At 54.9% G+C, this 14,301-nt stretch overlaps 2 protein-coding genes across 3 annotated transcripts in view; both read right to left on the bottom strand.

Moving 5' to 3' along the window:
• AIFM2 (AIF family member 2) overlaps positions 1-14,301 on the bottom strand; it is a 132,277-nt gene that overhangs the window by 17,502 nt on the left and 100,474 nt on the right. Inside the window, exon 1 of one of the 2 annotated variants that reach the window (XM_084903709.1) lies at positions 1,003-1,332. The exons of the other annotated variant lie outside the window; for it this stretch is intronic. The gene's annotated coding sequence lies outside the window, so the exon portion shown is untranslated. Of the gene's footprint in view, positions 1-1,002; positions 1,333-14,301 lie in introns of those variants that run through there. 2 annotated transcript variants of the gene reach the window in all.
• On the bottom strand, positions 4,482-12,577 carry TYSND1 (trypsin like peroxisomal matrix peptidase 1). Its single transcript, XM_084903708.1, has 4 exons — positions 11,256-12,577; positions 9,307-9,437; positions 7,951-8,136; positions 4,482-5,365 (listed from the first exon to the last, which is right to left on the bottom strand). The coding sequence occupies exons 1-4, from the start codon at positions 12,425-12,427 to the stop codon at positions 5,148-5,150; spliced, it is 1,707 nt and encodes a 568-aa protein (XP_084759834.1). The 5' UTR covers positions 12,428-12,577; the 3' UTR covers positions 4,482-5,147.

Genomic DNA, 14,301 nt, shown 5'->3' with positions numbered 1-14,301 from the left:
GCCCTCCCCAAACTATGTCTGCCACCCAGCTCTGTGCCAGTCCTCTGTGAGGTCACAGGTTCCCAGGGCCACTCTGAAATATAGTGGCAACCATACTTTGGTAAAAACTGCTATGTGAATTTCAACCCTTCTAGTTTGGCCCCTGCATCTGATTAAAACACAGGGTACTTACCTCAGCTTGCCTTAGCCTCCAGGTGGAGACCTGGAGACTAAGGCAATTTTCCCTTGCCTGGGATCGGGACCACAGGAGATTGATTCCCACTGACTCAGTAGCTTCAGGGATAGAAATTGTAGATAACCTTTAGAGACTAACCCCTGAGCTCTGCTTCTGTGTTATCGCTATGGCAAGATAGGGCCACATTCCAATGTCCAGCAGGCTGTGACTGGGAACCAACCCTGGGGGCTGTCCCCAGTCTTCAGAATTTAGTCTTTAGGATTTAGGAACAACAGGAAAATTCTTGCGGTTTAAACCTTTACTAAAAGGAATTGCCTACCCCTGAAACAGGGCAGTCATTTGGAGTCCACCTGCGTGTGGTGCTCTTGTGGCTGTTCTGGCCAGTCAATAAATCCTTGCCTGCTTTTTTTAATTAATTAATCAGCCTCCGGTGGTCTTATTTTGAACCCAGGATTCGACCCCACAACACTCTCCCCTCCGCACCCTCAGACACAGCCAGGGGTCAAAGGGACACCTGTTGGAGGGACAGGCAGGGTGTGTGTGGTGGGTGGGGCTGGAAGGTGAGCGCCCACAGCCACCCACAACCAGCAGCCCCGCGGGAATTCCAGGCGTCCTGGGCTCCCGGCCCCACCCGTTAGCTCGGCGCCCGCGGAAGCGGGGCTTTGAGGAAAGGAGAGGGGGGTCCCCTAGTGTGACCCGGAGCCCGTGGGCCCTGAGCCCCGGCGTCTCCCTCTCGGGGCCCGAGGCTTTCCTCCCTCCCCGGGACACCGGCTTCTAACCAGCGGCGACCCCCGGGCTGGTGGGCGGAGGGAGGGCACCCTTCTTACCTGGAAGACTTGGCCGTGACTTGGGGAGGACGGGCAGAGGGTTAATTCCCTTCCCCCGCCGCGGGTAAGCCTCCCTGTTGAGTTTTGGGGAAAGTGGGGTGCTGCAGGCGGCCCCCGCGTCCCAGACGACCGGCCCCTCCCCCTTAGGCCCCAACTCCGCGCACCGACTTCTGCGGAGTCCGCCGCGTTCCCCAGGCCCCGGCGGTCCCGGTCCGGGGAGCCTGCGGGGCCCTGCGGGCGGGCGCCGGGCAGCCCGAGAGCGCGCTCCCGCCGAGGCGCCGCGGGCGGCGGATCGCCTCGGGCACCACGGCCCCGCCCGGCCCACGTGACCCGGCGCCCTCTGGCCACGCCCTCTGGCCACGCCCCCGCGGGCTCCCGGGTGGGATTGCAGCTGGCACGCCCCGCCCCCTAGCGGTCGGGAACGCCCCCTTCTCCCGGCGCCCCCGTGAAACTGATGCCCCTAAGATCCACGGCGCCTGGCCCTGCGCGAGCCCCTCAGACTCTGATCCAAGTTTGGCCCGGCTTTCCGCCAGAAGCCGCCGGACTTCCGAGCGCGGATGGCCAGCCTCCTGCCTTTACGCTTATATATTGTAAGTAGTAATCCCGCTAGCCCAGTGGGATTATTACTTATATATGTAATATTACCTCTGCATGCCCGGCCCTGAGCTAGGAGCTGGGAGATGGAATGAGAACAAGCTGGCCTGGTTTCTGCTTACCCCTGATTGGGTGATAGACTGGGGAAAGGCAATTAAACATCTGTCTCTCATTGAAGGAAGAAAACCTGGGAGCAGAGGAGGCCTTTCTCCAAGGAGGAGAAGGAGTTAGTCCCGGGCAGAGAGGAAGCAAGTGTGCTCTGGGTGTGCAAAGACCCGGACGCAGGACATATTGCTGGCGGTGATGGGGGGGGGGGGGGGGGCGCGGGGAAGCCTGTCACCCCAAGGCCAGTGGGATCTGCCACTGCAAGATTGTAAGCAGAAGAGGGACGGGACTGAGTTATGCACTATGGTGAAAGGTTGGGGAAGTACGAGGGCTGCTGAAAATGAGGGAACTATTTAGAAAAGAGAGAGAGAGAGAGAGAGAGAGCGAGCGAGCGAGCGCGAGCTTGGACTAAGTAGGATATGTAAAGAAATGGACTGATGCAAGCTACAACCTGGCAGTCAGGTCAAGCTAACTAGGTGACAGAGATGACATCTACCCGTGTTTCCCCGAAAATAAGACATCCCCTGAAAATAAGACCTAGTGCATGGAAAGATAAGACATCCCCTGAAAATAAGACCTAGCGCAACTTTGGGAGAAAAAATTAATATAAGACACTGTCTTATTTTCGGGGAAACAGGGTATTTAAACAAATATTAGCACCTACCTTAAGGGTTTTGAAGAAGATTCAATGAGACCCTTCCTGTGGAGTGTCTTGATGTCTGGCACACAGCAGCCAGCTTGCCCAAGGCCATGCAGGGCCTGGCAGCCTCCTGGGGCCCACCCAGTGCCATTCACCTTCCTGCTTTTCACAAATGTCTGTAGTAGAAGTGGCCCTTTCTGTATCTCTTCCAGAGGTGTGGTTAAAGACTTAGTATCCAATAGGAGCCATGTGATCAACTGCATGTAGAAGTTGGTGCTCCGCTTCCTCTCGAGCTGGGAGAAAAGCTGGTGTAACTCCTGTGAAGCCAGGCTGCATCTTCCTCTCCTCCGGAACCTTTGCCTCTCCTATCCCTGCTGATGCTCTGCCCCGTGATGGTAGGTGAAGGGGGACTACGGTGAGAGGTGTGGGAGTCTCCGCCGCCTTCTCTCAGCCCCGGGGGGACCCAGAAGAGCAATGGTGCCCGAGTGTGGGTGCAGAGAGCCCACAGGCCCCGCCCAGCCTACACGGTCTCATAGGGCAGTGTTTCCCAACCTTCTCTCATGATGAGAATCACCTGGTGGAGTTGTTAAAACACAGATTCCCGAATCCCAACTAAGAAGTGCTAAACTAGAATTTTGGGGAACATATAGGTAAAATTGTATACTTAACTAGTGCTCTAAGACAGATGTTATATACAGAGCACTAAGTTAGGTATGCAATTTTACCTATATGTTCTCAAAAATTCTAGTTTAGTACTTCTTAGTTGGGATTCAGGAATCTGTGTTTTAACAACTCCACCAGGTGATTCTCATCACGAGAGAAGGTTGGGAAACACTGTCATAGGGAACCATCAGAGCCATGGGTTGGATCTGATGCTTCAGGCACAGCACTCCTTGCATTTGTCCTGAACTTTGCAAAATTCCAAACAATTTTTATCTTTTTTTTTTCCCCCCTCCTGAAACCCCTCCAGGAAAGTAGGGTGGGGATTAAACTCTGACCCTGAGGACAGCAACAACCACCCTTGACCCGCTCTTTGGGGCAGAGACCTCACTCTGCTGGACTTTGGGTCTCTAGCATCTGGCCCTGACCCAGAACTGGGTTCCTCGGAGTTCACAAATGTTTGCTTCCCATAAAATTCTCCCTTCTAACATGTACAATTCAGTAATGCGAAGGTTGTGCAACCATCACCAATTTCCAACACCATTCTTCCCTGCATTTCTGATTAAGCAATCCGACCAGTCTAGAAAAATAGTGGCTAATACTTATTGAAAACAAACCGTCTTGGATAGCTTCTCAAAATTTACACGGGTCCCCCAAGGTAAGTTTCATTCATCTCCACTTCACAGGTGAGCAAGCGGAGGCTCACAGGCTAAGAATTTAGGCAAAGTCACAGCCAGTAAAGCCAAGGAGCTGGAGGCCCTTCACCCTAAAGCCAGGAAACCCCTCAGCAGGGCATCATTCCTAAGGGGGCCAGAGGTCACAGCAGGCAAAGGAGAGTCTCAACTGTGAGTCAGACAAGCACTGGAAATTTACTGGGCACATGCTGGCCCTGTGGGAGACAGAGCTACAGGGAGTGCCACCGCCTGCCCTGGGCCTGGGAAGGTCAAGGAAGATTGACTGAAAGCTCTGGGCCTCTCCCGATGAATTCCAACGGGCAGGGTGCAAAGGCAGGACTCTAACGTCACAGCACAAACCTGAAGCCAGGAGAGAGGGGAGTGTACAGTGGCCCCACATGGGCTTGGGCCTGGCTTTATCAGAGCTGGTGGCCCATCTCCAAAGACCTACCCCAGACCATGGATCAGGGAAGATTCTGTCTGTCGTTCAGCACTTTGGCAACCAGAGGACACCTTGATCCAAGACAGGGGCCCCTCGTGCCCTCTCCGAGGCAGTTCACCCCACTCAGCAGGGCCGGCAGCGCTGAAAGTGAACTGCAGGGCTCCTTGCCTAGCAAAGGACGTTTGTCTGAGTTTCCAGGGGCCAGAGGCAGTGGGAGGGCCAGTTTGGCGTGAGAATATCCTGGGAGAGCAAACAGCACTGAGAAAGCGGGACAGAAAAGGTACGTTTCTGTGCCTGGTGCCTCTTATCCCCAATTCAATTCTCAAAACAGAAAGGGGAAAAAATAATCGGATTCATACGAGTGTACAGTTCCTTCCACAGGTTCTGTTTATTCCCAAACCCCGATACCTTATAACCCTCTCCCCACCTCCCGCCAAGATCCCTGAGACCCATTGGATGGGCTGGAAAATTAAGGCAGTGGGGCAGAGTGCCCCTGTGGGTCATGGACACCACACGTGGAGACCCAGGAGTCCTGACTTGCAGGGAAAATGTCTCCCCAAAGGTCTGGCCGAACAGGGAGATAGATGTCACTCTCCTTTCCCTCTGGCCTCCAGGGCAGAGCCTCTGTGCCGAGGTTTTTCTGAGGAAGTGCCAGTGCTCTGTCAGCTGCTGATTCTGACCGAGAGCAGAGGAGCCAGTGCCCATCAGCAGACGGGGAGACTCGAACCCAGGGCTGGGCCTGCCTTCCTGCCAACATGTCTGTCAGGACCAGGACTCTGTGCAGCCGTGTCTACTGCCAGGGAGCAGAGGTGGGTGAAGGCTGGAGAGAGTACCCCAAAAGGGTCTACTGGCTTGGAGGCCCATGGGGCTGAGGAGAAATCTGATCCAGACTCCAGAGCCACGCACGGCAGGTGCTGATGGGGGGGAGACTGCCCAGCTGGGGTGCCGTGTGGGGATCCCGAGGCTGCCATCACCTGAGCACTTCCCATGGCACCGATGGTCGCTCTTCTCTCAGGAGGGTGACACGGGCTCAGAGCTTGCTCCGCGGGGCCTCTGCCAGGGGCCGCTGCAGCCGCCACACCACCCTCACTGGCTCGGCGGCGTGGTCCAGCTCTCGGAGGCCGCCCAGGTCGCCCGTCTGGTGGTACCGCTGCAGGGCCGGCTGCAGCACCGTGATGGGAACGCTGAAGTTCAGGTGCGGGTAGGTGGCCCCGGTGTTATTGTCCCGGGTGTTGCTGGCGACGATCCCTGCGGAGGAGTCGGAGAGGAAAAGAGGGTGTGAGCCAGGACACAGACGGACGGGGAGGGAGGCCATCTCCACCTCGGAGGCCCTAGGCCTACGGTGGGCTTGACGCCCCCCAGAGTGACCTCGGTGGGCTTGACGCCCCCCCCCCCCCGAGTGACTGATACCAGGCTTTCTCTCAGGGATACCAACTCCACAAACCCTGGCCCCCCTCCTGCCCTAGCTTTCTCCACAACACTATCGGTATCTAACCCTATGTTCCCCTTATTCTGTTATCTTTCTCTCCAACTGGTGTGGGGTCCACAAGGGCAGGGCTTTTGTGTGTTGTTCAGACCTAGACAGTGCCCAGCACAGAGGAAGCGCTCATAAAGACTTGTTGAGTGGGTGAATAAATGAATCAAACTCAGACACGTTTTGTTTGGCCTGCTTAGTGTGCGCATGTGTTTTTTCAGACAGTTTTAGACTTACAGAAGACTTGCCAAAATAGTACAAAGTTCCTGTATATCCTTCATCCAACTTTCCTTTCTATTAATATCTTATGTCACCACAGAACATTAACTAAGCCCTGGCCAGTTTGCTCAGTCTCGGGTTCAATTCCTGGTCAAGGGCACATACCTCAGTGGTAGGTTCCCCAGCCCAGGTAGGTGTGTGCGGGAGGCCACCAACTGAAGTGTCTCTCTCATGTTGATGTTTCTCAATCTCTCTCTCCCTCTTTTCCCTTTGTTCCACTCTCTCTAGAAATCAATGGAAAAATTATCCTTGGGTGAGGATTAAAAACAAATCAAAACACTGATCAGAGCCAACAATGAACCAATGCTATTAACTGAAGCGCAGAACTCATCTGCCTAACCCTAAAAGTTGGGTTTCACCCATGTTTCCACTCATGTTCTCTTTCCGTTTTGGACGCAACTAGCATCCCACACAGCATTTAGCTGTTGCCTCTTCTACGTCTCCTCCAATCTGGGCCAGTTCCCCGGCCTTTCCTCGTCTTTTGTGGCCTTGACACTTTGACGAATGCAGGCCAGCTATTTTGTAGAATGCCCCTCAATAAGAGTTTACCTGATGTCTCCTCAGGATCAGATTGGGGGTATACATTATTGAGAACACAGTAGCAGCAGTGTGTCCTCAGTGCTCTTGAAGAAGGTGTATGACGTCTATAAGAATGACTTGATCACCAGGGTCCTCCCCTGTAGACTGTTTCCCCCTGTGTAAAGTGCTAAGTGTTTTAGGGTTAGGCAAGTATCCTATTTCTATTTAAACTATCACCTACTGCAAGTGCTTTTCCCGGCAGACCCTGTCTGCAGCAATTCCTACTGTGGTGAGCCAGCAGTGATTTCCCACTTCCCTCATTTATTCTGCATTTATTAATTGCAAATCTTCTGTAAGAAGGAGCTGCTGCTTGTCTCTATTTGAAGATTCATCTGGTTATTTATTTGGACACAGGAATGTTCATCCTTCCTTTGGGCAATCAGCCAACACTATTGCTATTTGTTTTGTTGCTCCAGTTGCTCCCACGGGAGCTCCTTCAAGTCGGCTCTTAGTTCTTTCATCATCTGACATGTCCCATCACTTGTTTTGTTAGCATTTCCTTCCTTTCCGGCACCATGAAGAGCCCATTTTCCCTGTCCTGGTCCTGGTATCAACTAGCTCCCAGCTCCTTTCATTAGCGATCTGGTTCTCCGTGTGCTCACTGCAACTGGGCTGTCCCAGCGGACAGAGCCAGGGTATAGATATTTACATTGACTACTGCATACGTACCAGTACACATCCATGTTTCTTTCTGTGTGCATTTGTCTATGTGTATATATATTTTTAAAGTCATGGTTGCTTGACTTTACTTGCACAGTGCCGTTGAAGAACTAAGTAAATCTATTCTGGGGAGAAAGAGCAAGGTCTCTCGCGATGGCAGGGAGCAGTCAGAAACGAGAGAAGGGCAGCACACGGGAACCCCGGGTGCTTGTTACAGCTGGGCAGCTGGAGGTATCCATGTGGATTCATGTTGTCTTGTGTTTTTGTGTTTGTTTTAATAAACAGACTTTTGTTAAAAACCTGAATTAGTTGCCAAAAATTTAAAATCGAAAGATTTAACCATATATTTGGGAAAAAAAGAAAAAGAAGAAGGTTCACAGCTTCTTGTGAAAAACTGGAGGCCAGCGAGTGTTCGCTCCCATTCCTTCGCGATGTGGCAACAACGTGCTCAGCCGAGCGGTGTTCACCCCAGCTCACCCTTGACCTTCCACTGCGTACCGCCTCCACTCATTTATTCAATCCATTGACCTTCCAGCCTCTGTAAGCTATGGAGTCTGTGACCCCTGGACTAGTCCAACTCCTGACCCTCACAGACTGCCTGAGGCTGCGGGATTTACCTGAGGCTGCACTGTGGCTCAGTGGCAGAGGAGGAACCAGAACCCAGATGCCTTTCCTTGCAGCTCAGCATCCGTCCCTTTCTAACAAGCCTGAGACCTTGGCTAACCTCTTCCCGGGCACCATGGCACCACCTTCCCAGTCAGGGGTGAACACCAAGCCCTCAGTAGCTGGGACTGAGGCTCTCGCAAGGGGAAGGCTGGGAGAGGGCCTCGGAGCTGCTTACCCAGGAGGTCCCCCGAGCAGGTAGAGAAGAGGGGCCCCCCACTGGAGCCGCCATGCACGGCACACGTGGTCTGCAGCATCACCGGCGCGTCATCCACCTGCACCACAGCCGACAGGATGCCCGAGGTCACCGAGGGCCCGCATGCCTGGCCAAACACGCCGAAGCCCACCACGCTGACGGCCTCGCCTGCCAGAAAGGGAAGAAGGATGAAGCTGCAGCGCCGCTTCCTCTGTCTGTCAGGAAGATCCTCCCCAACCCCAACCCTGCCCTCTCCGAAGTTCCCATCGCTCTGCCCTTGGAGTTTCTGCTCAGACACTCCTGCCTTCCGAGAGCCTCCCTGTCCCCAGAGGAAGAGGCCGGGACCTGCGCTGAGCTCCCAGCACTGCACCTGCTCAACCACTTCTCAGTGGCAGGCTGCTCCCCAGCCCCCCGTCCCCAGCTGGATTGGGGAGTCACTTTTTGGAGTTCCTAAGACCTAGCTAGGCGCTCAGGAAATGTTTACAGAATTAACATCCACCTCCTCCTGAGACTAGTAAGCAGTCTCTTGGTTAAAAATAAAAAGTGGAGCCGAAACCAGTTTGACTCAGTGGATAGAGTGTTGGCTTGCGGACTGAAAGGTCCCAGGTTCGATTCGGGTCAAGGGCATGTACCTTGGTTACAGGCACATCCCCAGTAGGGAGTGTGCAGGAGGCAGCTGGTCGATGTTTCTCTCTCATCAATGTTGCTAACTCTCTATCCCTCTCTCTTCCTCTCTGTAAAACAATCAATAAAATATATATTAAAAAATAATAATAATAAAAATAAAAATAGAAAAATAAAAAGTGGTGATGTGTTTGAATGCACAGGGCACGGGGATGAGTGCTTTACAGGCCACATCTCATCACCCAGGATAGGAAGGTGTCCATTTACACATGTGGAGACGAGGCAGAGAACATCACACTGCCTGTCCGAGGACGCAGGGCTAGTGAGTAGCAAGAGAGAGGCCAGCTGGGAGAGCTCGTGCCCTCTGCAGTTACATCACACTGCACGCACCAAGTCGGCCGCCAGCGGCAACCTCTGTGGCAGCATCGCAAAGCCGCCTACCCCAATCATGCCACTGCAACCTTACGGGAGCAGCCCCTCTGACCAGCCTGCAGGTCCCACCTGCCTCCCACCACCTTGGGCATGCTGGGCACAAGAAGGGAAGTGTCCAAGAGCAAAAGCACTGTACCTAGCCGGGTGCCACCCTGACTTATTATTTCCAGCAGGAGAGGGAAGGGGGTTGGCCGGTGGGACTGGCAACCTGATCTGCAGGATCTGAGCACTGACTTTCCTTCCTAAGGTCCACCCGGAGCAGGGGGCCCCTCTGCCCTTTACCTTCGTAGAAATGCTCAGTGGGCACGGGCACAGGGACACCCTCCAGCTCTTCCTCCAGGCTCACCACCGCTATGTCATACGGAGATGTCTCCTGAGTGGCAAACACCACGCGTCCCCAGATCTTGGCACTCCTGGGAGCAAGGGAAACAAAAAGACAGGCTAGCGTTCCGACCCTTCAGCGCTGGGAGGAAGCAAATGGATGAGTGACAGTGGACGTCATGGACTTGGGAGTCAAGAGGTCTGGTGTCAGTCCTGAAACCTACCAGGCTGGCAACGCCGGGCATGCCCTTTAACCGCTCCGTGGCATTATTTCCAAACAGCTTTACCAGCTGCCAAGCTTCCTGCACGTCACCGTGATCACAAAGACCCGGCACCTAGCGAGCACTGTGGGCTGGGCCTAGTGTTCACACTCCATGGACATCATTCACTAAGTCCTCACAGAACCCCTGTGAACGAGGCGCTGATGTCACCTCCGTTTTCGGTGGTGCTTTTCAGACCCAGAGAGGCTGAGGAACGTTCCCAAGATCACATAATGCGTGAGTGGTAGGAGCCAGAGCAAGCGTGCCCAGCTTCTTCCTTCGCTGCCTCATTAACAGGGATAATCCTGTCCACGGGCGGGGCAGGCGTGACAGGATTTGAACCCTCTGGGTCCTTGTTTACGTAAGTGCTAGCATGTCTACAGCACTTTCTGGGCCAAGGCTGCACATGTCACCTCAAGGCGAGGCAGCTTAGACAGCGTCCTGCTGCACCCTGCAGGGCTGCTTCCAGCAGTCCTGGTGGTTTTCTTAGGAGCAAGCGTGGGGTGGGGTGGGGTGTCGGGGACCACACCGGCAGGGAAATTCCCATCAGTCGTGGTTGTCCCGAAGGCCACCGGCGACAAAGCCAGGCTGGGTTCATCTCAGCAATTCAGTAGGATTTTGAAAGGCTGCATTGAGCCAGGAACAGAACATCAGGCACTAACACCAAGGTGCTATCCTGCTTTGTTTTGGCTGAAGGTAAGCACCTGAAAACTACAGAGGAAAGAGGAAGAACTTGTACTAGAAAATCAAGCCAGGAAGCCAAGGCCACTGTCCCCACTGTCAGAGCAAGTGCAAGGAGGGCAAGTGCTTTTCCCTGCAGAGGGAACAAATGACTGTCTAAACCCCAACCTGGCCCTAACTGGTTTGGTTCAGTGGATAGAGCCTCAGCCTGCGGACTGAAGGGTCCCAGGTTCGATTCAGGTCAAGGGCACATGCCTGGGCTGTGGGCTCAATCCCCAGTGGGGGACTTGGAGGAGGCAGCCGATCCATGATTCTCTCATCGTGGATGTTTCTATCTCTCTCTCCCTCTTCCTTCCTTCCTCTCTGAAATCAATAAAAATATATTTTTAAAAATAAAATAAATTCCCAACCTGGCTGCCCACCAGGATCACCTAAAGATTGTGCAAAACCTATCGGCCTGGCCACACTCGCACATTCTGATTAGGTGGATGGCCACGTCTATCATTTGACCCAGATGGGAAGCTCTGGTTAAGATCTACAAGACAAATTAAATAGGATGAACAGGTCCAACCATTATTCTAGAAGCACAGCATCCTGAGCTCTGAGGCTTCACCACCACTACCAGGGAAATGGGGACAGCGTCAGGAAGTCTCCAGTCACGGGCCTAGTGGTGTGTGAGTGCAGAGAAGTTGCTCAGAAGGAAGTCAGACTGGAAGAGGAAGGCCCAAGATGCCCAGGCAGGGATGCAGGTGCAGCCTATCGTTCCCAAATCTGGAGTTGCTTGGCATCTTGCCCAAGCCTCACTCAGCCCCTGCCAGGAGGCCCAGCACCCCCGACACTGAAGTTCTGGGTGCCCGAATTACCTGCGTGATGCCAAAAGGCCTCCACAACGCCAAAGATGAAGACCTGAGACTTAAGATTTTAGACCCGGTGAAGGTGGTAGAGTGGGAACACCCCGGCGGGCCTTACTTGGGGGTGGTGGGGCGCACCAGGACTCTGGCCGCCTCGCAGGGGGCCACGTGCCGGCAGGTCACCACGAGGCGGGGCGCCACGACCACTCCGGAGCCCCAGACGGTGCCACACTCCACCAGCACGGCCGCGGCTGCCCACGGGGGCCCAGGGTCTCGGAGGGGCAGGCCCCACGGGGCGCCCAGCTCGGGCGGCAGGAGGGCGGCCAGGGCCGCGGCATCGTCGGGGCGCAGGCGGGCGAGCCCGGCGCGGGCGGCGCGGAGCAGGGGCGCGGCCGCGCACAGCAGCGTGAGGCCCACCCACTCGCGGGCCTTCCAGCAGAGGGGCGCCGCCACCAGCGCCACCAGCGCGCCCGCGGGCCGCGCCGCGAACACGCCGCCGCCCTCGGTGCCGGGCAGGCAGCGCGCGTCGGTGAGCAGCAGCGGGCCCGCCGCGTTGCTGAGGACGCCGCGGCTGAGCGTGTTGAGGAAGATGTCGGGGCAGAAGGCCCCGAACGGGGAGCCGCAGGCCAGCAGCGACGCGCCCTTGGGCACGGCCCCGGGCGGCGCCACGGCCAGCGCCGTCCCGCGCCCGTCCGACGCCGCCGCCTCCTCCTCGGGATCGAGCCTCACGCGCAGCAGCGCGAACCAGCCCAGCGCCCGCAGCTGGTCCTCCTCCTCGTCCTCCGACACCTCCTCGTCCGGCGCGGCGCTCGCGAAGCGCCACTGCTCGGCCGGCTCGCCCCCGAAGAGGCGCGCGAAGTGGGCCCGGAAGGCCGGGCAGCTCAGCAGCAGCAGCAGCTCGGCGGGGCGCGGGGGCCGCAGGGGCTGCCCGCGGGGCCGGGCCGGCGGGCCGGGTTCCGGGCCCGCGCACTGGGGCGTGCACAGCCCGGGGCGGCCCCGGGGCTCCGCGCGACTCGCGGCCGTTGGGCTCCACTGCACGTGCAGGCGCAGGTCGTCGCTGCAACTGTCGCCGGGCAGGAAGGCGGCGCCCGGTGCCGTCAGCGCCCCGCTGCCGGCCCGCAGGAAGGGGGTGAAGATGCCCCCGTGGCACAGCACCAGGCCCGGGCTGCGGCTCAGGATCACCCCGCTGCAGCTCCAGGAGTCCGTCTCGGGCTGCCCGGCCCGGGAGGCGCTCACCACGCAGCCCGCCTGCTCGGCTGCCCTCATGGCGGGCCCCCACTGTCGCCCCATGGCTCAGGGACGGTGCGCCCCCGCTTCCCGGAGAACCGGGGAGCCAGCGAGAACCCCGACCGGCACCTGCGGACCCCACACAGCGCCGCCTACAGCTGGAAGCGAGCGGCACAGACACTGACTCCGGCCTTCCGCGTCCGGCGCGATTGGCTGAGCCCCACCGGCCCCGGGATTGGCTGAGCCCCACGGACCCCGGGATTGGCTGGAGCCGGGGCCAAGCCCTGATTGGCTGATGAGGCCGACCTCCCCTGGCTCCTCCCCTGCTGGTCGTGCCACCAGTGCGGCACAGGGGGCGCAGCAGTCCCAAGGATGAGTCCCACCACGAGAGACTGAGGGAGGGGCAGGAGGCGGGTCCCTCGGAACCTTAGTCTAGTCTCTGTTCAGTTGGGCTTCAGGAAAGGGAAGAGAAATGAGCGCTGACGTGGCTAGATTTTCCTAAGCCAGCACCTGTCAGCATCCGCCTTATTACCCCCCTTATTATATGGGGATAATAAGGCAAAGAAATCCTAGGCCATTTCAAAATTTTAAATTTTTTGTTACGTAAACCATATAGCAATCCACTAGGGGGAGTGGATCACACAATATTGCACCTCGGGTCTTTTACCACTGAACCACACTGGCTGGGCACATCTTGGGTCTTTTGATGCCAAAGCCCAACACTACAAATCCCATGAAAACTGAATTTGCTTTACAAATAAAAGTGCCCTTTAAAATGGACTATGAACACTGATTGAAGTAAAACGTAATTTTATAAGCCTATATTTTACAGTATGCACATTTCACATAATAACCCCCCGTAATTTATCTAGGTCAGGGGCCAAATGCCATTTCTGTAAGGAAATGTGAAGTTCAGTTTTTGTGGGCCATACATTGCTTCAAATACTCAACTCTGTAGTCCTAGCATGCAAAACCCAAAGGAACGGGATGGCTATGTCCCAACAAAACTTTATGGTCACTAAAATTTGAATTTCATGTAATTTTCATGTCACAAAATAACATTCTATTTTTCCTTCACAGACCAAAAATAGGCAGAAAGCCAGATTTAGCCCAGGGGGCAGTTTGTCATTTTTTATCTAAGCCAGTGGTCGGCAAACTCATTAGTCAACAGAGCCAAATAGCAACAGTACAACAACTGAAATTTCTTTTGAGAGCCAAATTTTTTAAACTTAAACTTCTTCTAACGCCACTTCTTCAAAACAGACTTGCCCAGGCTGTGGTATTTTGTGGAAGAGCCACACTCAAGGGGCCAAAGAGCCACATGTAGCTCGCGAGCTGCAGTTTGCCGACCACGGACCTACGCAAACACAAATATCCCTTCTTTTCCAAAGAAATATCTTTGAGGATAAAGAACTTAAGTATGTTTGTGGGGAAAGGGTTCAGAATATCCCCAAAGCAGCCACATGCTAGACATTTATTACCGTTATCTCTAACATACACATTTTAATAAGTTTATTTTAGGATATATTTGTTAGCATTAATGAAAAATATTCAATTACTAAACTACTACATTTCTGTCTCAATTTTTTTAAAATAAAATAGCACAGGGTAATGCTCAGTGTTCCCAGTAACTGTTGGAGAACAGGAAACGATGATCCATTTCAGTATAAGGCAGGATTGCAATTAGCAGTCTTACCATAGCACACACTAGTTTTCTTTTTTGGTTCTGAGATACACATGCTTGAGTACAACAAAATCTCTCAGTTGTCCCAACTTCCTAGCAATTATGAGTTTCTTTCTTTTTCATCCAGTGATTCTCTAACGACTCTCAAGCCTCCAGTGTGTTCTGTCAGGTTTTTCTGTTGATGGCACATCGCAGTATAGAGTCCCAAGTCACAGCCAACGACCAAGGTGAGACCCCTTGAGTATTGGGCTCA

The sequence above is a fragment of the Pipistrellus hanaki genome (genome assembly GCF_964339955.1).
Source record: "Pipistrellus hanaki genome assembly, chromosome: 14".
NCBI classification, from domain to species: Eukaryota; Metazoa; Chordata; class Mammalia; order Chiroptera; family Vespertilionidae; genus Pipistrellus; species Pipistrellus hanaki.
This window is presented reverse-complemented; position numbering and strand designations above follow the sequence as displayed.

Coding starts and splice junctions, on each gene's coding strand:
- TYSND1 (XM_084903708.1), bottom strand. CDS start 12,427: ATGGGGCGACAGTGGGGGCCCGCCATGAGGGCAGCCGAGCAGGCGGGC. Junction 9,438..11,255: donor GTGCGCCCCACCACCCCCAA/GTAAGGCCCGCC, acceptor CCTTGCTCCCAG/GAGTGCCAAGATCTGGGGAC. Junction 8,137..9,306: donor CACTGAGCATTTCTACGAAG/GTAAAGGGCAGA, acceptor CCTTTCTGGCAG/GCGAGGCCGTCAGCGTGGTG.